Source organism: Gopherus flavomarginatus, chromosome 7, assembly GCF_025201925.1.
Source record: "Gopherus flavomarginatus isolate rGopFla2 chromosome 7, rGopFla2.mat.asm, whole genome shotgun sequence".
In the NCBI taxonomy this organism is placed as follows: domain Eukaryota; kingdom Metazoa; phylum Chordata; order Testudines; family Testudinidae; genus Gopherus; species Gopherus flavomarginatus.
Window position 1 is genome coordinate 293,918 of NC_066623.1, and position 21,096 is coordinate 315,013.

General features: G+C 42.9%; 1 protein-coding gene across 3 annotated transcripts in view; it reads right to left on the reverse strand.

Moving 5' to 3' along the window:
- KDM3B (lysine demethylase 3B) overlaps positions 1-21,096 on the reverse strand; it is a 119,830-nt gene that overhangs the window by 93,703 nt on the left and 5,031 nt on the right. Inside the window, exon 1 of one of the 3 annotated variants that reach the window (XM_050962332.1) lies at positions 1,751-1,907. The exons of the other annotated variants lie outside the window; for them this stretch is intronic. Coding sequence (XP_050818289.1) covers positions 1,751-1,771 — 21 coding nt within the window. The 5' untranslated portion in view covers positions 1,772-1,907. Of the gene's footprint in view, positions 1-1,750; positions 1,908-21,096 lie in introns of those variants that run through there. 3 annotated transcript variants of the gene reach the window in all.

Genomic DNA, 21,096 nt, shown 5'->3' on the forward strand with positions numbered 1-21,096 from the left:
CAGACCTCTGCTTGACTTTTTCACACATCCCCCACAACCCCCGCCCTGACTCTGGCACCCCCATGCATACCCAGCCCCCCTTCTGCCTTGACACCTGCACCCCCTCACATGACCCCAGCCCTCTGCCCTGACTCTTGCACCCCCGCACATCCCCAGCTCCCCCACACCCCATGCATCCACTCTCACCCTGAGCACCAAACACGAACTCCTGCACCCCCACCCACATTCCCACCTGCATCCCTCACATCATATGGGAGCTGCCCAGGTAAGTGCCCCACACCCAAATATCCTGCCTCAACCCTGAGCCCCCTCCCTCATTCTAGCTCCTGGCCAGACCCTTCACCCTCAGCCCTGTGCTCAGTGCACTCCCACCCTCAGCTCAGTGCAGAGAGAGGAAGAGAATGGGCCAGAACCAGGGAGAAGGTAGGTCCCCACTGTATGTGGGCAGGGTCGGAACCCCAGACTGGCAGTGAGCTGAGTGGTTCTGGCAATCAGGATCCTGGCTGGCAGGAGCTGGCGGATGGAACCCCTGAGCGGCAGTGGGGGCCCAGCAGCTGGCCCCATACAGCCTGCTACCGGTCTGGGCTTCTGGCTGCTGGACCCTTGATAGCCAGGGTCCTGGCTGCAGGCCCTGCTCAGCCCGCTGCCGGCCTAGGTGAACAGAACCCCAGACCAGCAGTGGGCTGAGAGGGCCAGTGGCATAAGATCAACCTTTAAAATGAAGCTTCTCAAACATTTTGAAAACCTTGTTAATTTTACAATACAACACTAGTTTAGTTATATAATATATAGACTTATAGAGAGAGACCTTCTAAAAAATATTAAAATGTATTACCGGCACGCGAGACCTTAAATTAGAGTGAATAAATGAAGACTCAGCACACCACTTGTGAAAGGTTGCGGACCCCTAGTCTATAATGTGCCACAGGACTCTTTGCTGCTTTTACAGTCATAAATCAATCATTTTATTCATTTCAGATGAACAACTACAGAGCATGTGTGTTACAAAAGCAAAATTTTGAAAAAACACTTTGCAAATTAGAAATCATTGTGCCCCAGGGGTCTCTCAAATAATCTGCTACTCGGACAAAGATGGTCCCCACACCTTGCAACCCAGGTGGAGTCTGTAGTAAGAGGAGGCCCTAAGATGTAAACCTTGGTATCAGAGGCCTGGTATGAGATCTAAGGCCTGAACTAAAGTAATGGTCAAGACTTTGCTAACATAAAGCAAAGTGAAGCTGTGAGCCAGAGGTAGGCCCTGCTCACAGAAGCTGGCAAGGAAAGGACTAATGCTGCAAGAAGATACGTACCTAAAAGGTACTGAACACTAGAGATCAGAACAGTCACATACTTGCACATTCCACACAGATAACAAGGAACAGACTGACCCATCCCAATGACGGGAGCAAAAGGATAATATGATGGATAGAGTTGTTTTGTTCGAACCAACATGTACAAGGTGAAAGGCGGCACCTTACTGCGTAGAGGGGTTGTACCTTGCTACGTAGAGGGGCTACACCTCAATACGTCAGGAGTGATGTGTAACTTTTTTGTGTCTGTGTATAAGAATGCATCCCTGGGGCGATCTGTGTCCGGCCGAGGGGGCAGTGGAAAGTCCCGCCACTGACTGAGCCGAGTCCATTGACCGTGGGTACATATTCGTAGTATGCCCTGAATTAGGCTAAGAAACCTACAGGGAACTATTATTGTAACCAATACGGCAATAAACCTGGCCGACGTGCCTTCGTACCTTACTAGACTCTGTGGTCATTGGGGGTTCTCTTCGGGTCTGCAGTGTCAGCTATCTGCGCAGAGCTGGGGCAGCACAAGAGGGAACACACGCACGCAGCCGAGTGATACCAACAAGGAGAGAGCAGAGCACCACACCTCTGACAACACCTCTGACAACAGAGTCCTGCTTGGCGGAAAAAAAAAAAAAAAAACTGTTAGCAAAGGATCTGCTAGTTCAGCACAGATCATCTGTTTTTCATTTTAAAAAAAAAAAAAAAAAAACACTATGCTGCCTGTCCATAATCTGCTCTTCCCCATACAACAGGGAGTTTCCACTTACCAAAGGGAACAACATTCCAGAAAAAGGGAAGTTACTTGTGCTTCAAAACTAGAATTCAAGATATGTGGTCCCCATGCGTATTCTACTATGGATGACAAGACCTGCAGTACTCAAAGAAGAGAATGGTGGCAAGGGTATAGGTAGTACGGCAGTCTGCAGAACCATTATCCCAAATAATGCATCAGCAGAGGCGATGACTTGGACCAAGGTGTAATGTCTTCTGAATCCATGGATGGAATGCCATACTGCTGCCTCACAAATGATAAGCAGAGGTATTTCTTGGAGCGACACTACTGAGGCTGGCTATGCTCTCAGAGTGAGCCCATACCCCATGCAGGAGAGAAAGGATTGCCAGTTGATAAAGTGGGATGCACCCAGAGATCCACTGGGAAGACATGGCTTGTTCTTAGACTCACTCCGCTATGACCAGAAATAGCCTAGGTGATTGATTTGCTTTGTTCTCTGTAGATAAGAGGCCAAAACTTGCATCCTGTCGAGGGAATGAAGTCTCTTTTCTACGCTGGAGACTTCAGAAAGGTCACAGGTAAGGAGATAGAGTCTGGTTTATGTGAACTTCTGAAACAACTTTAAGGAGTGAATTTCGGGTGCAGTCATACCAAGACCTTGTCTTTATTAAATCTAGTATAAGGAGTATCTGCCATTAGGGCCTCACCTTCTAGCTCACACAGCCATTTGGTGAGGTGATGGCAACAAGGAAGGCCACCTTCACAGGTAAGTGAAGCATCGAACAGGTAGCCAGAGGTTCAAAGGGTGGGTTGGTGAATGTTTAAAGCATTAAATTAAGGTCCATTGAAGGGCTGGTTTTACAACTGCTGGGAAATTACTGATTAAACCCTTAAAGAACCTGAAGATGACTGGATAAGCAAAAACAGAGTTGCCATCCAACAGAGGGTGACATGTACTGATTGCCACCAGGTGAACCCATACTGAGTTAAGGGAAAGATCCAACCTCTTGAGGGAAGAGAGATAATCCAAGATATCATATCCATTGACTCAGGAAACAGAGATCCACTTGCCCCACAGAAACACTTCACTTTGCAAGATAGGATTCCATGAGAAAATGTTTTCTGCCGTTAGTAAAGACAACTTGAACATTCTGGAAACAATAACGTTCTAGATCCATTGCCCATCCAAATATCAATCCATGAGGTGAAGGGTGTCCAGGTGGGATGCCTGATCTTGTCACTCTCTTGAATCAAAAGATCTCAGAAGGAAAGAATGCTGATTGGCAGTCAGGCTGACATTCAGAAGAACTGGAAACCAGAACTGCCTGGTCCATCTGGGCATGATAAAAATGACTTGTGCTCTGTCACATGGAACCTTTCGCAACACTCAACGTGGTGGGATAGAAGGAAAGGCATAATTTAGTCTAAGTAGGAGGGCACTGCTGCTAACTGCCCCTAAGCTCCTCCTGGAACAGTATATGCAGCACATCCTGTTTATCGGAGAGGCGAACAGGCCCCAGGTAGAGATTCCCTAATGAGAAAAGACATTGTTCAATGCTGAACTGTGCAATCCCCATTCATGATTAGTGACAAAATGAATGTTGAGGGTGGCTGCTAGTGAGTTTTTCAGTTCCTGGGAGGTACACTGCTGATAGGGTGATGTGGTTCTTCATACACCAGTTCCATACAGGCTGACCACTTCTACGCACAAGGGAACAGATTTCACACCTCCCTCTTTCTTCATGTAGAATGTGTGTCACATTGTCTGCTTTGTGAGAACATGGAGAGACTGGATTAATGGTAAGAATGCCTTGCATGCTTTTCAGACTACTTTGAGTTCCCTAAAGTTTGTGAGGCCCCTGGTTTCCCAGGGCTTCCAAGTGCCATGGAGGCCCTATCAATTTCACAGCCATGAAAAAGTGTCACAGACCATAAAATAAGCCCTTTTCCATGAAATCTGATCTCCCCTTGCTCCTGGGAGTGCCCCAGCCAGGGGGCTCCTAGCTACGAGTCCCTGCCGAGCTAGGGAAGAACAGGACTTGTCCTTCCCTTGCATGGCAGCTCTGGGTGAGGGAAATCGGACTCATTTTTGGGTACCTTTTGTGTTGAGAACCCCACAGTTACAACACCATGAAATTTCTGATGTAAACAGTTGAAAAAGCGAAATTGACCAATTTAAAAACCCTCTGGCTGTGAAATTGAACAAAATGGACTGTGAATTTGGTGGGGTCCTATATATGACTGTCCATTTGAGCCCCCTCACCATAACAATGAGGCATCTGTGATTATTGTTCTGTTGGTGTGGAGTATAGGAAAGGAACAAATAGGCACACCTGTGCTGGATCCTTCCACCAAGTTAGAGTAGGTCCTTATCTTGACAGGGATGTCACTAGAATGTTCATGCTGTTTGAACAGTCTACTGTTCAAAGCCAAGCCTGCAGAGGTGGAGTCTGGCAAACAACATTATATAAGCATGACATCGTGTGACCCAAGAGTACAAGGGACATCCAGACCGATGTTGAGGGTTATGTGCAATCTGATCTATCAGTCTGCCTAGGGCTTGGAATCTTGTCCATAGGCGGATAAATCTTTGCCCTTATTATGTCTAAGGTCACTCCTGTGAAGTCTATAATCTGGGTCAGAGTTAGAGTGGACTCTATATTTCCAGAGACTCTCAAGGATGCTAGGAGATGAAGCAGCAATGAGATTGATGCTATAACTTCTGGACATGTCTTGCCTAAGAGAAGCCAATCATCCTGATACAGGAAGACAGTGAAACCATCCCATTGGAGGTGTGCAATTGCTACAGAAACAAAACACTTTCACAAAAACTGGGTGCAAGGCCAAATAGGAGTACCCTGTATTGACATTTGTGGCCCACTACAAAATCTGAAGTATTTTCTGTAGCAAGGGTGAATATCAATGTGAAAGTAAGCTCTCACTACCAAAAATGCTGTGAACCATGCATCTTTCTAGGGAGGACAAAATTGATGCCAATGTGACTATGCGGAAATTTATTTTCTGAATAAAGATAAAATAGTCATAAAATGAGGATGGGTCTGAACCCTCCTGTCTCTTTGGGGACTAGAAAAAATTTGGAGTAAAACCTTCATCCTTGTTTTTGAAGGGGTACTCACTCTATTGCTCTCTCTTGTAGGAGGAATTCTATCTCCTGAAGGTAAATCTCTTTGTAAGAGAGGTCCTTGAAGAGGGACAGGAAATCTGATGGCACATCCGGAATGGATGATGTCCAACATCCATTTGTCCGTTATTACCCTCCATCTGTGGAAAATTGTGCTAGGAGTCCACCAAAGTGGACCTGGGAAGCTGGGTGAAGATGGCAACAAACTGGTTCACAACTTCCAAGTGAAAATCAAAAACATCTTTTGGTCAGGAGGTGAGACTGGGTGACCGCAGTAGAGGTGGATAGGGCAGTGTAACTGGACTTTTGTAACCTCTGCCATTTGCAAGGTAGCTTGTAAGAGTGTGTTGGTAGAAGGAGGGCTGCTGTAAAGGCCTCGGCTTATAATTTTGTTTATGGTATTTCCTCTTCGGGGCTGGTGTATATACGTCCAGAGAATGGAGGGTTGCCCCAGAATTCTTTAGCAAACGTAAAGACTCACCTGTTTTCTGATGGCTGCTTGGATGACTAGGCAGTTCAGGGCAGGGTGGGACAACAACTCTACTCCTTTAACCAGGACAAAGTACTGCTTTTTCACCCTCTTATGAATAGGAGCACAAGTGGTTGCTGTGTACTATGCAGTACTTGCCAGTTCCAATATGACCTCATGATCAAGACTGCTATTCGGCTAGACTCTATAGACTGTAGGACGGCCAAAAGCTTGTGTTGTGAGTCCCGGACCTCGTCTAAGGAGACTTGGGAGCTTTTTTGCTACTCTTCCAAGTAGCTCTTGGAACTCTTTATGGTCATCTGGAGGAGACGGTGAGACTGGTGCAATCACCTCATCAGGCAAGAAAGAAACTTCTGTTGATACCAGTGGTTTCAGTTCATCTTCCTCCTCCATAGGTTTAGAAGAACCAGTTGATCCCTTGGGGGAGTTGCAGGGGGGAGAGAGAGACAAGATTCCACATGGGATCACAGACTGCATGTGGTGCATACAGGTCCCAAAGCCCCCAATAAGGCCATTGTGAAGGGTTAAAAGTAGGTTGTGGTGGTCCCTGAGGCACTGGGTACCATCTGTCCCACAACTGGAGAGGTCACCATTTTGATAGACAATGCTGGAAGTAAGAGGTTCCTGAACCTCTACCCAGACTGAATTCTCTCAGTGGAAGGCGAAGATTACACTGGAATATCTGACTCTCCAAAAGATAAAAAAGAATGGGTCGAGTTCTATCAGCAGTGCAGTCAGGGAAGCTGCAGCTAGTAAATGGAATGGGAGATGAGCTTCTCAGTATCAATCTCCCTGGTGAGGGTCAGTGACAACAACAAGGCAGATTGTGGGTCTGGAAGGATGAATCATGGAAGATTAGGGTTGGAAGAGACCTCAGGAGGTCATCTAGTCCAATGCCCTGCTCTGGTGTGGAGTAGGATGTTGGAGCCTTATAAGGCTATTTTCATTGCCCCACACCACCAGAGTCAGTGTAAAGGTAGTTGGTGGGTCCCTCTCGGCTGTGAGAGTAGAACCTCTGACTGCATGTGACCTGTCAGTACTGACAGTTCATAGTCTTTTGGCTCTCAGTGCTTTGTTTTAGTCAGTACTGAGATTGGTGGTGATGACACGGGAGAAGTGCTGAAGGTGCCTTGCTCTTTTGGGCCTTTTGATCACAGTCAGAAGACTTAGGAAGACCCAAGTCCTTGTTTCTTGGACACAAAGACTCACCCAATGTAGGCAGGATTGGTGAGGGATCCCTTCTCTTAGAAGATCTAGGAGGGGACTTATTCTTATGTTTATGAGTGCCTAGCGATACCCACTTCTGATTCAGGTAGAGTTAGGAGGCTCCCTCCTCAATGTCTCAGGTCAATTTACTAGGGGGAGTGAGGGGAGTCTCCCCAGACTGGAAATGACAGGCCTCATGGCACACTCCATTAGGTGCTTCAAAGCCAGAGTTCTTCAACTGGACAAGTTTAGATGGGAAAGAAGCAGCATACATTTCACTCAGTGGAGGTGTTAGCTTCTTTGATGAAAAATGGTCATTGCTGACTGAAAAGGAGCGGGGGCAGGAGACAATTCTTAAAGCCCAGGAGCCTAGGCATAAATCTAAGTCCCACTCCAAGAGACCAGAGGTTTCTCCACAGTGAGGATTCTAACTAAGCATATGAAGTTTTAAAATATTTACAGGAAAGAATGTTGAAGAGGATCAGTTCTAGACACCAGATGATTCTGATTCAGGTCATGCAGTGGTAAGAAAGTACTGAAGAGGTATCAGTATGCACGGCCCCTTACACTCTTGATATGGAACACAACGGAAGCAACTGCACAGCTATGGACCAACTGACACTACTTGCCTAGTAATCTCCAGTCTCAGGTGCATGCATACCCATGGTGGAATACACATAAGGACCAGAACTCAAATAACCTTCACTAAAGGTACTGTAGTAAGAGCACATTTCTCTCAGTGGAAAGTTTAAAAAAAAAAAAAACCTCAATATTTGGCCCCTTCTGCATGCACTGTCCCCACAGACTCATACAGAAAAAACCAGTTTGAGCAGGGTGAAAAACAGCTGCTGCTAGGTGGCAACCTGGATGTCAGCTGACTGGTAGCACTACAGGCCTGGGTTCTAGAGCCATGGGGCCTTACAGATACTTTGAAAACCAGTGTTCAAGATGCTGGCCAATCTTTAAAGGAACAAAGAAGAAAGAATTAACATGGCCCCTAGAAGAAATTTCCCTACTTCACCAGAAGCCCTTCAGAAGTTATTTAAAATTTGTAAAACCCTTTAATACAATAAAATGATTTGTAGTGATTAAAAACAGTAATAAATTTCTCACCATTATTTGTCTCTGCTACTTGCTTATGGGCTGCAAAAGGTGAATGAGAACCATGTGGAGACAAGTTACATTCCTGGAATCCTCAAAACTTTCAAAATTGTGGCCTTCTACAGCAAAATCATTCTATATAGGAGATTTTTCAGTTATTTCCCAAGGCTGAAAACATAATTCTCTGAATTGGCAGGACCTTTGGCTCCTGACAGCAAAACCATACCGGCATGAGGACAAGACCAGAACCCCATAGAGGGAACAGCCAGGAACCAAAGGGCTATAATGATTAGGAGCATGGAACAGCTTCCGTATGAGGAGAAATTAACAAAACTGGGTCTTTTCAGCTTGGAAAAGAGACAACTAAGGGGAACTATGATAGAGGTCTATAAAAATCATGGAGAAAGTAAATAAGGAAGTGTTATTTACTTCTTCTCATAACACAAGAACTAGGGGGCACCAAATTAAATTAATAGGCAGCAAGTTTAAAACAAACAAAAGAAAGTATTTCTTCACACAACGCACAGTCAACCTGTGGAACTCTTTGCAAGAGGATGTTGTGAAAGCCAAGACTATAACGTGGTTCAAAAAAACTAGATAAATTCATGGAGGATAGGTCCATCAATGGCTATTAGCCAGGATGAGCAGGGATGGTGTCCCTAGGTGTCTGTTTGCCAGAAGCTGGGAATGGCTGACAAGGAATGGATCACCTGATGATTACCTATTCATTTCCTCTGGGGCACTCAACAGTGGTCACTGTCGGAAGACAGGATACAGGTCTAGATGGACCTTTGGTCTGACCCAGTATGGCCGTTCTTATGTTCTATAAAGGACCTGCTTCCTGAAATGAAGGAGGAGGAGCCAGAAGCATCGAGATTTTTTCAGGGCAAGTGCCCTGAGCTAGGAGCAGAGACTGTTTGACCATTTTTTTTGAGGAGGAAAGACAACAGAGAACAGGAGCATTCCTTAATAAATCCATTAGTAGGGATGGTGGCTGACAGAGTGCAGTGTCCGTCTGCCTCCTCATATTCCTCTGCCTTCAGCTGCTACTGTGGAGTGTGTGCATCCTCCTCTAGAAACTTCTCCAACTGGGCAATACTGGGGCTTCTGGAGTCCACAAACTGCTGTCTATCAGACCCTGAAACCCCTTAGAGGACGTGTACCTGAATTTCCTCAAGAGACATTTACAACCAGTATCCATCCCTGTCTGAGGAGGAGAGGAAGGGGACAGGGCCAAAGGCAATAATCTGTGAGTAGAGTTCATTATGCACAACAGTTATTTTTTACAAAATAGCTATGTTTAGCACAAAATATTACATCAACATTTTTCTAATAATTTTACTTCTGCAGTTTTGTCCCTATTTACTGTTATTTAAATGTTTTCCTTTGACAAAAGAGAACCATCTTCCACCTCTTAGTGTTAATAAAGTTTATAAATGTTAAAGTGTTTCCCCTCTCTCCTGTGTATGGTCACCCCCTTTTTGTTTGAGTCCCGCACATAAAAACAGTAAAAAAGATAGAACTGATGTCTTTCTCCATTTGGGTTTTTTGCCGGCATGGTCAAACACATATACATATATACGCACACGCACCAAATGCATACAGGCAATCAGGCAGAGTCTGTCAGTTCTCTGTAATGAAACTACTCTGTTAGTGAGAAAGAGAGAATGCTAAAGGCAGAAGTGATATTGAATATTTTGTCAGAGCTGTACTTTCAAAATGAACTTTGGTTAAGCTTATGAATATGGGAGCTGTTATTGGGTATTTATCTTTTTTCAGAGGAAATATCAGAAAAACAAGGTACAGCTAGGGCAAAAATATTTATTCATCTGGAATTAAGATAGTACCTACTAGTCACTTATGTGATAAAAAACCTTGATAGCACTGGCATTCTGGAACAACCCTGGACATATATAAGCCTGGAAAATCAAAAAAGGGTAGCTAACTTAGCTTTCAACACTTCCCTTTGTTGCACAAGATGTACAGAGGAGACATTCCAATAAAGTAAAGTCTTTTTGAAAACCTGCATTTCCCAAATCCATTATATTTGTGTAGCTTGCTTGCTGAATAAAGGAATTCTCAAGTATGTGGCTTTGATTTTACCAAAGTGACAAAACAAAAATCCTTCATCAGCTACCCTGAATCCTTGCATGTCAGCTACCTAATTTTGGATCCAACCCTTAAGCTGTTTGCAGTAGCAGATTTAGTAGCTGCACATCTATGTTAAATTTCACAATATGACAACACTGAGCTTTGAAACTCTGTATGCCTTTTGTGGCATTGTTATACACACAGTCATTTTTGGGAGAAGGCAAAAACATCTTTCTGGTGACAGGGTATACCTTTAAAAATGCAGTTTTTCCTCCAGGTTTCAAGTTGTTCTGACAGTAGAAATGCAAAAGCAAATTGTTATGGTTTTGGGGTAACCATAATTAGGTATTTCCATTACTTTCTGTTACAATGGTTGCTTTTACAGCCATTTCCAAGCTGAAGTTTGGGTATGGGGGGGGGGAACTGTTCTAAAATCTCTCTTCTCCCCCTAAAAAACACAGGAATAGGTAAATTTATATTTACAACATTAAGGGGTCCCTGTTAACTTTAAATTTAGCCAGTTTAAATTCATGTTAAGTTTATAGGTCTACACCTTCCTCCACAGAGTTATCCTGCTGAAACATCTATTGTTATACACTTTTTTTGTAATTTATATATTTTTGCAATAAAAATATTTATCCGCTGCTGTTGAAAGACCTACACACCCAGAATGACTATACGACAGTGAAACAGTCTATACACAAAGTACTACTCAAAAGTAAAAAGTTAATAAATTGAAAAAGTAAAAAAAATTTATTCTCCATACCCACCCCTTCCAGGACACCCTACATTGATGAATTTTTTTCCCCCTGAGAATTCTCTTACGTTAACAGTTCCCAAATACTGGGCCATTTGCCACTTACTGATGGGCCACTGAGCAGTGCTTGGTAGTGGTATACAGCGAGATAATTGGTCATGAATACCAACTCTCCTTTTTTCTGCCTGCTTAAGTACATTAAAAAACAAAATTGTTGTAATCCTGCTGTACCTGAACTGTGTTAGCCAAAAATTCAGGGTCTTGTAGTTTATTCCAGTCAAGGGCAGAAACTGGTGGATAGAGTCAGGTGTTTATAAATAATCAGAATTGCATCAGAGAAAGTCCTGTTTCCCTGAACACAGCAAAAATCAAACAAGACCTTTTTTCAGTCAGCATTTAAACCAAAAGGTGTCTCAGCACCAAATTCCCAGTGTTTGTTCTGAGTGCATCCTTGGCTTTTATTGCTTCCAGCTCTATGCCTGTGTATATTTTCTCTCTCTCTCATATGCACCTCTACTCAAACAATAGCCAGCAAAACCCCTCTACTCACATATGCCTGTGTTTTGGACAGTGACATGTGCCTGTGTTTTGGTGGAGGCTTCTATTGTTTCAGCTTTCTAAATCCATGTAAGAAGCTATTAAGCTTTTCTAACTATCTTGGGCCTGATCTACACCTAAAACTTAAGTCAACCTAGCTCAGTGGTTTACAACCTGTGGTCTGCGAACCCCTGGTGGTCCACAGTCTATGTCTAATGGGTCCACGGATACATTGTCATTACTGTAGAACAGTTGTTTTCAATCTGTGATCCATGGAACCCTGAGGATCTGCAAACTAAGATTTCCAAAGGGGTCTGCACCTCCATTTGAAATGTTTTAGGGGCTTGCAAATAAAAAGAGGTTGAAAACCACTGACCTCAGGACTTTGAGAAATTTTGCACCCTGAGCACGAAAGTTCAGTCAAACTAATCTCCCCGCCCCACTCCACCCTGGTGTAAATTTAGCTAGGTTGATAGAAGGATTGTTCTGTCAATTTAGCTACTGCCTCTCAAGAGAGGTGGATTACCTATATCAATAGAAAAACCTTTCCGTTGACATAGGAAGCATCTACACTATGGCATTACAAAAGCACAGCTATAGCACTGTAGCAGCGCCACTGTAGCAGCTGCAGCGTAGACATCCACTTCCCTTAATTTAAGGGTAGTGGTTATGCCCAGTCCATAACACCCTTGGTCTCAACTTCGCTCATCATCCCAACAGAGCCTAAAACGGTAACAATGCTAAACAATCCATCCCAGACAGAAATTTAACAAGTTACAAATGATGCAATCTTAACTATTCATATGTTTACACAGAGTAGATGTCAGGATATTTTCCCCATCAGCAATCCAAAAAGGTTTTACTCCCATCCACATCTCTTTGGAATTTTCTGCTTCCTGATTTCCTTCCAGCCACCCCAAGTCCTTTGAGTTCTTATAGCAATACTGTCCCCAATCCATAAGCACTAGCATCTATATCCAATATGAAAGACATTTTGAAACAAGGGTAGGCTAAGACAAGAGCAATCACAGGAGCCTTTCTGAATTCTGAAAATGCTAAATTACACCCTGCTGACCGCTGAAATGGTTTCCCCTTTTTCACACAACCTATGCAACCATCGTGCAATATTGGCAAATCCCTGTTCTTCAACAGGAATGGAGCACTACAAAATTGTATGTATCCGAGAGTGTCTGGAGAGTTGGCCAGTTCTGTGCAGCTCCATTTTTTTTTAATTGGTTGTCATTGGAAATTCCCCCACTCATTGAATGTGTGTCCAAAGTAACGTCAATCTTTTTGAAACAACTTTCTTTAGGTTAAGTTTCATAAAGACTATTTGTAAAGGTATCCGTTCTCATTCAAAGGTTTTAGCATGTACCAGAATCTCACCTACATATAACAAACAGGCCATGAGAGGCATGCCATATAATACCCTTTCTGCTAGCCTCTTAAATATGACAGGGGCACTGTACAAGCCAGACACCACCACTTTAAATTGCCAGATGCCTTGTTCATCTGTGAAACCAGCCTTTTCCCTGGCAAGTGGCTCAACTTGCTAATATCCTTTTCTAAAACCCAGTGTGGAAAATCAGATTGAACCCACTATAGCATCCAGAGTATCATCCATTCACGGTAATGGATACGAGTCCTTTAAAAAGTCACTTCATTTAGTTTTTAGTAGTTCACACAAAATCTGGTGCTACATTTTTCTTAATCAGAACTGTGGATGAAATCCAAGCACTGGTTGAAGGGATCAGGGAGGTATATAACTGAACATTTCATCAATGGCCTATAAGGCCTCTTCCTCCTTTGCTACAGATAAACTATGAGGTGGCTGCTAAATAGATTGATACTGGAGGAAATCAATCTTCTGTTGGATAGTGCACTACAACCTATAACATAGTTGGATCAGAAGAACAATTCCCAATTCCTAACCAGAAAGTCTCTTAGGCTGTTCTGTTGCTGCTCATTTAAGCGTACAGCATCCTGGATCTCAAAAACAGGCTTCAACCATTCCCAATCTTCCCTTTGGTGGAAAGCTACTACAGTATGTAGCTGCTGTTCTGGTTTCTGCTCCTGGAGGCAGGATCACTTGTTCATTACAAACCAATTTTTTACAAATCATTTTTTTCACCTCGACTACAACTTTTAAGGGAATTTCCACAGACTGAAACTGTAGTACACCTTTCCAGGTATTTATTATAATTAGCCATAATGAAATCCAAACACTCATCCACTATTATAACTGCTATCAAGACTTCTTGCCTGAATTCCAGTGGTCCATTTTCCACACAGCTACACATTCCTCAGTCATTGTCTCCATTTGAGACCAATTAGGTGATTCAGTTTTGGATCCCTGATTTGCTAGCCTTGTTAGCATGTCTGTTCTAGTAACTTATGTTTGAGGCAGTGTTCTCTACTCCCATGGATTTCATAGACCCTATTACACACAATAGCCAAAACCCCGCTATAGTTTACCACTCAGACCTAAACAAAACTTGTGGGGCGGATCCCTGTATTTCCAAGCTTTGCTCCTTCAACTTGGTGTCCCTCCTGTCCCTAATTGGGAGGGTAACTAACTTTCATACACTCTCCTGGCTAGCCTTGTTTCTAACAATACTTTTTGTAGCCATTTTTACACACACACACACACACACGCTACCAGCCTCCCTTAATTTTTGCATTAGTGCCAATTTTTCTTGTTTTACAAACCAGATTTATCACTTTTTTTTTTTTAACTGTTCAAAAATGTTGCCAACCAGAACAGAATCCCTTTCCCCCGTCACACATTTCATACAGAGCTATATTTGCGAGCTCATGGTGATCAGCTTCCATCTTCTTCACTACTGGCTGCGACCTCTTTTGGTGCACAAACCTCCACGGGTCCTCTGCCAATTCAGGTGGAGTGTCTTAGTTAAGTCCAAAGCAGACCATTAAGAGTTGCAAAGGGATCTCACAAAACTAGGGTGACTGGGCAACAAAACAGCAGATGAAACTTAAGGCTGATAAATACAACGTAATCCCAACTGTAGATGCCATTGTCTGTAAATTAGCTTCAGAGCAGTAGCCTGTGTTAGTCTGTAAGTAACAAGTAAAGGTGCCACAAGTACTCCTCATTGTTTTTGTAAATTAGCTGTTACCAGTCACAAGGAAGCTGCGTTAAAGATGATGAAAGGAAGAAGTCTGAACATGCAGGATCTTAAGGTTGGTAAACTTTCATTTCATAAACACCTTCTAGACTAACAAACGTAATGGAGCATGAGGTTTTGCGGGTGAATGCAATGAGTAATACTAAATGAGCAGTATGGTAATAAACAAAATAAGTCAATGCAGTTATTTAATTAAGAGAATCCATCCTCAACATACAGGATTCTGAGGACTAGCCACCTTCAAGATCACAATCATTTTCTATAGTTTCAGAGTTATCTGCCAATTACAGTGTTTCAGTCACATCATGCATGTCACATCGCAACAGTATATTACCTGTAGCAAAAAGAAAAAAAAGATCTCCATCATCCAGAAACAACCACAGACAAGTTTGTGATAAGAACCAGCAGGTTACAAAGAGGTAATTGATGAAAAAACTGCCCAGTTTGTTTATGCAACGCACTCCCCTTTCCACATGATTGAGAACCCACACTTCATTAACATGGTTCGGTCATTAAGACCAGGATACAGTCCACTCAGCAGAACAGATGTCGCAGGCAAATTGCTGGATAAAGTGTATGAAAGAGAAATTGAGCAGTGTGCAAAAGATCAAGAGGGTGAAATTGTTAACCTGAGTCTTGATAGGTGGAGCAATGTCCACAATGTGCTTGCGTGACAACAGAAGAAGAGAATGTCTTCCTTACAGAAACAACCGATGCATCAGAAAATGAGCACACAGCAGAATACTTACAATAAAAGCTATAACAAACTGTGGAAAAAAAATTCAAATGTCTAGCATGCAGCTTGGTCACAGACAATGCTGCAAATGTATCCAAGATGAGAAGAAATTTAGGAGTGAAGAGCATCCCAAGCTAACAACATACAGTTCCAGTGCTCATTTGATGCACCTCCTAGCCAAAGACTTCAGTGTTCCAGAAATAAAGGCGAATGTTCTTGAAATTGCAAAATACTTCCGTAACAACCACTTTGCAGCAGTTGCTCTGAAAAAAGTGGGAGAAACCGAGCTAACTCTCTCACAAGACATGCGATGGAACTCAGTAGTGGACTGTTTTGAGCACTATATCAAGAAGTGGCCTAAACTGAAAACAGTTTGTGAACAAAATCGTGAAAAAATAGATGGCACTATGAAAGCCAAAGTTCTCAACATTGGGCTTAAGAGAAATGTTGAACACATACTGAGTACCTTGAAGCCCATTTCTGTAGCCTTGAACAAAATGCATATTTCTCTTTTTAAGATCTCATTCAGTTACTTCCAAATTTCAACAGCATCAGCAATAAAACAGCTAATGGAACAAGCACTATCTCCAGCTCATTTTCTTGCAAATAGTCTCAATACTCGGTACCAGGGTCAAACCTTAACTGCTGAAGAAGAGGAGTTGGCTAAGACATGGACAGCCAGCAATCATCCTTCCATAATGCAAACTAAAATAAACTTCAGAGCTAAGGGTGAACCATTCAAGAAATATATGTTTGCTGATGATGTTTTAAAGAAAGTCACACCAGTGAACTGGAGGAAGTCAGTTAAACACTGGGATTCAGAGACTGTTGAAGTGATAATCTCACTTTTAACAGCAGTAGCTTCTTCTGCTGGTGTAGAAAGAATACTTTCTTCCTTTGGACTAATTCATTCCAAATCATTTGGGACCTGAAAAAGCAGGAAAGCTTGATTTTCTTTTCCAGATTATGAACAAACAGGAAAATGAAGGTGAAGACAACTGAGTTAATTGCAGAAACCAATGTTTTAAGTTTCTCATGTTGATCCGGCTGACGTATATCAGAGGGGCAGCCGTTGTAGTCTCGATCTGTAAAAGCAGCAAAGAGTCCTGTGGCACCTTATAGACTAACAGACGTTTTGGAGCATGAGCTTTCGTGGGTGAATACCCACTCTGATGAAATGGGTATTCACCCACGAAAGCTCATGCTCCAAAACATCTGTCAGTCTATAAGGTGCCACAGAACTCTTTGCTGCTTTGGCTGACATAGTCAATTTAATTTTTGTTTTTTTTAAAACAAATATTTCATTTATCTATTTTAGTTAAAAACAATTTTAACAAAAACAAACCTGATTTTAAAAAACTTGAATGTTTAACTAAATTCAAAAATTCATATGCTTGTTTTGTTAAAATATTATGTTTGCTGTTGAAGAAAAAAACCCAGACTACATAACATTTTAGTTAAATAAAAATTTAAAGGTCTGTCTGGTGATGTTCTCCTACTAAAGCATGGCAAGAAAATCCTCCAAATATTAATGATTAACCTGTTGCATAGGAGATATTTATGAAGTCATTGAAGAAGATAATTCACCCCCAATTACCTTTGGTAAATGAAATAACCAAGCAATCAATTATTCATTTTCTGATATTGCTGTAAAACTAATCTGAAAACTTTTCAAAATAAATCATTTAAAAAATGTATAATGTGTACCTTCTAAAAATGAAACCTACATCTCAGAGTTGTGAAGAATATGTATTAAGGTTATAACAACCAACAGGAATGCACTTTTATGTAGAAATCCATGATTAAACTGAGTCTTCCTGACTAGTGATTTAAATCAATTTGATTTAAAATCAAATCCACCCTCATCCCTTGCATGCGCTTTTGTTTTGGGAAGTAACACGTGCCTGTGTTTTGGGTGGAGGCTTGTTATTATTTCCGCTTTTTGGTTCCATAAAGGAACTTAATGGCCTCTTACCATTATCTTAATGGAAGGGTGAGGTTATGCTCACCCAGAGCAATATGTTAAATAATTTTCTAATGTTAATTTTTCATGTTAATTTCTATAGTTGCCATCATGGTGGTTTCATGATCACAATAAATATTTGGTGTATGCAATCCGGTCAAGAGACAAAGACCTCCAGGAGGTTAAGTCATTTGCACTCCTCAAAAATGTGTCATGGTTTGTGGCTGCCCACACTGACATAGTGGACTGCCTCTAAAATGCCACTGAAATTCTGCTTCAGCACAAATTCCATGTTAAGTACAAAACTGGTGAACAAGGCTCCATCACATTCGCAGTAAATCAAACCCAGGTTGATGTTGAGTGGGGTCTGACACAAGAGTTATTTGTCACTTTCTCTGCACACTCTAGAGCTCGCCACGCGTCCTCTATTGTAAATCTCTCACCCAGTAAACTTAACCACAATGGGCAACGTGAGGACAGATGACCATGTGGTGGATTACACAAGTCTTTATTTAACAGTAGATATGGCACACCACACAATTTTGTCACAAGCTTAGTTATGCTTTCCTCTCTGCAAGCACTGGGCAGAGCAATATTGCAGAGAACCGGTAACCATGGTAGAGGAGTCTATTTAAGTGTGCCTGAAATAATACACATGACAGAATTAAGCTGTACATCAATAATTTTTGTGAAAGACGAGTGAGCCCATACTGGAGGGCAATATTCTGCCACTGAATAACAGCGTGCCGAGGTTGAAGAGCATAACATTTAAAGGTTGGTGCCCCATGTCATTCCAGCAACTGAGAAGGAAGATGTCCATAAGACAATCCTGTTACTAAGATGCGGCCCACTCTCTGAAAAAGCATGCCTCGGATATTTTTTTTTAAGAATATCTGTAATGTGCAAGATTATGAATTTTAATGTGCAAGAGCTGATATGGACAATTTTCAGTGTTGATGGGCTGTTAAATTTGAGTTAAACAACCACAGCAGACCCACAGATTGACCTGGAGAAATGTTTATTATGTATTGCTGTTGCTTACAGCCAGACATAATTAAGCACTCTTGTCACTAGCCCTTTCAATGCCCTGGACTAAGTATTTATTGTTCAATTTATCTAAATTAGACACTCCTCCAACAGCAAAAAGTGAAATAAATTCCTCAATATGGCCAGCTCAGTAAAAATACATTTGGAATTTCTTGAGCAAGCAGTTTGAGAGAGAAGCTGTTAGTAAGTTAGCACATTTTCCAGAAATGAGAAGAGCTCTTAGGGAACCTGCAAATCTCTGGCCTAGTCTACACTACGAGTTTCTCTCAAATTCAGCAGCGTTTAACCGAATTAACCCTGTACCCATCCACACAACGAAGCCCTTTACTTCGATATAAAGGGCTCTTAATATCGATATCTATACTCTTCCCTGACGAGGGGAAGTAGCGCTGAAATCAGTATTGCTATTTCGAATTAGGGTTAGTGTGGACGCAATTCAACAGTATTGGCCTGCGGGAGCTATCCCACTGTGCACCATTGTGACCACTCTGGACAGCAATCCGAACTGGGATGCACTGGCCAGGTAGACAGGAAAAGCCCCGCAAACTTTTGAATTTAATTTCCTGTTTGCCCAGCATGGAGCACTGATCAGCACAGGTGACCGTGCAGTCCTAGAATCAAAAAAAGAGTTCCAGCATGCACCGTACGGGAGACACTGAATCTGATCTCTGTATGGGGAGATTAATCTGTTCTATCAGAACTCCGTTCCAAAGGACGAAATGCCAAAATATTTGAAAAAATCTCGAAGGCCATGATGGACAGGGGCCACAACAGGGGCTCAACACAGTGCTGTGTGAAACTTAAGGAGATGAGACAAGCATACCAGAAAGCCAAAGAACCAAATGGATGCTCACGGAGGGAGGTGCAGCTGATGACTGTAGCTATCCCACAGATCCTGCACTCTCTGAAAACCACTTGAATTCTAGGCTGAGCTCCCAAAGCCTGAAGGGTCAAAAACATTGTTGCGAGTGGTTCAGGGTATGTCATCAGCCCCTACCCTCCCCACCCCACCGTTGAAAGCAAAGGGAAAAAAATTGTTTCTCGCCGTTTTTCAATGCCACCGTATGTCTACTGGATGCTGCTGGCAGACGCGGTGCTGCAGCGCTACACAGCAGCATCCCCCTGCCTTGCCTTGCGGACAGTAGACGGTACAGTATGACTGGTATCCGTCATTGTCATCCCATGGGTGCTCCTGGGTGGCCTCGGTGAAGTCGGCCAGGGGCACCTGGGCAAAAAAGGGAACGAATCCAGGTCATTCTCTTCTTTAAGTTTTGTTTAATGGAGATTCAGTCCTGCCTGGAATATCATGGCAGCTGGAGGCTTCTGCCTCAGGCTGCTCTCCCAGTCAGCAGCACCGCGCAGCCACACCTACCCCAGCCTACTCTTTGCTACCAGGGCTCACAATCAGATACTTAGACCTCTACATTTTGCTGCAAATAAAATAAATTAAGCTGCCGTTTAGAACTGTCCCCCAACATACATATCCTGGGACATTTTGTATTTTACCAGTGTCAACCAAAGGCCCACACACAAATGGAGATTCAGTCCTGCCTGTGCTTCTATCCTAGTCCTTGTGATAGATTCCCATTTTCAGCTATAGGCTGAGCAAGGGCAGAATGGGGGTTCACTTTACTTCACTGTAAGCCAACTGCCCTTCCCCCTTTGATCTCTGCTTGCAATAAAGTCAGTGTTGTTTCTTATTCATGCATTCTTTATTACTTCATCACACAAATGAGGGGATCACTGCCATGGTAGCCCAGGAGGGGTGGGGGAGGAGAGAAGCAACGGGTGGTGGTGTTGCAGGGGCACCTCCTAGAATGGCATGCAGCTCATCACTTCTGCGGGATATCTGGGGCTCTGACCCAAAGCGGCCATTTGCCTCTCTGGTTCTTTAGTAGGCTTGCCCAATATTCTAGGCAGGACTGACTCTCCATTAGACAAAAAAACCTGAAGAGAATGACCTAGGGAGTCACTCCCATTTTTGTCCATGTGCCCCTGACCGACTTCACTAAGGCTGGCCAGAAGCACCCATGACAGCAGCAGATGGTACCGTATGACTGGTAACCATCATTGCCAACTTGCAAAGCAGCAGACGGTACAGTAGGGATGGTAACCGTCTTTGCTAACTTGCAAAAGGCCAGGGGATGCTGCTGTGTAGCACTGCAGTAATGCATCTGTCAACAGCATCCAGTAGACATACGGCGACAGTGAAAAAAGGCTGAATGGGCTCCATGGTTGCCATGCTATGGCATCTGTCAGGGCAATCCAGAGAAAAGGGTGCGAAATGACTGTCTGCCATTGCTTTCATGAAGGGAGGATTGATTGACGACATTTACCCATAACCACCCGAGACAAATTTTTGGTCCCATCAGGCTCTGGAATTTCAACCCAGAATTCCGATGGGCAGGGGAGACTGTAGGAACTATGGGATAGCTACCCACAGTGCAACGCTCTGGAAGTCGACGATAGCCTTGGTACATGTACGCACACCGCCAAATTAATGTGCTTAGCGTGGCCACATGCACTCGACTTTATACAATCTGTTTCCAAAAAATCGATTTCTGTAAAATCAGAATAATCCCATAGTGTAGACATACCCTCTGAAACACTTTGTCCAATTTCCCTCAAACTTCACAGAAAAAGTATCCTTGAGAAACAAGTTTTCAGGAAAAATGGTTAAACTTTAGCAAGGTCAGAGGACAGGGGAAAAAGTTAGCTTTATAACAGAAAGGGAGTTTAAACTGTAACTATGTATAAGTTAGTGTGTGCGTGACCAGGCTTCATTCCTGTATCACCACAAGCCCCGAGCAAGAGAAACCAAACTCCAAAACAGAGATGATGGA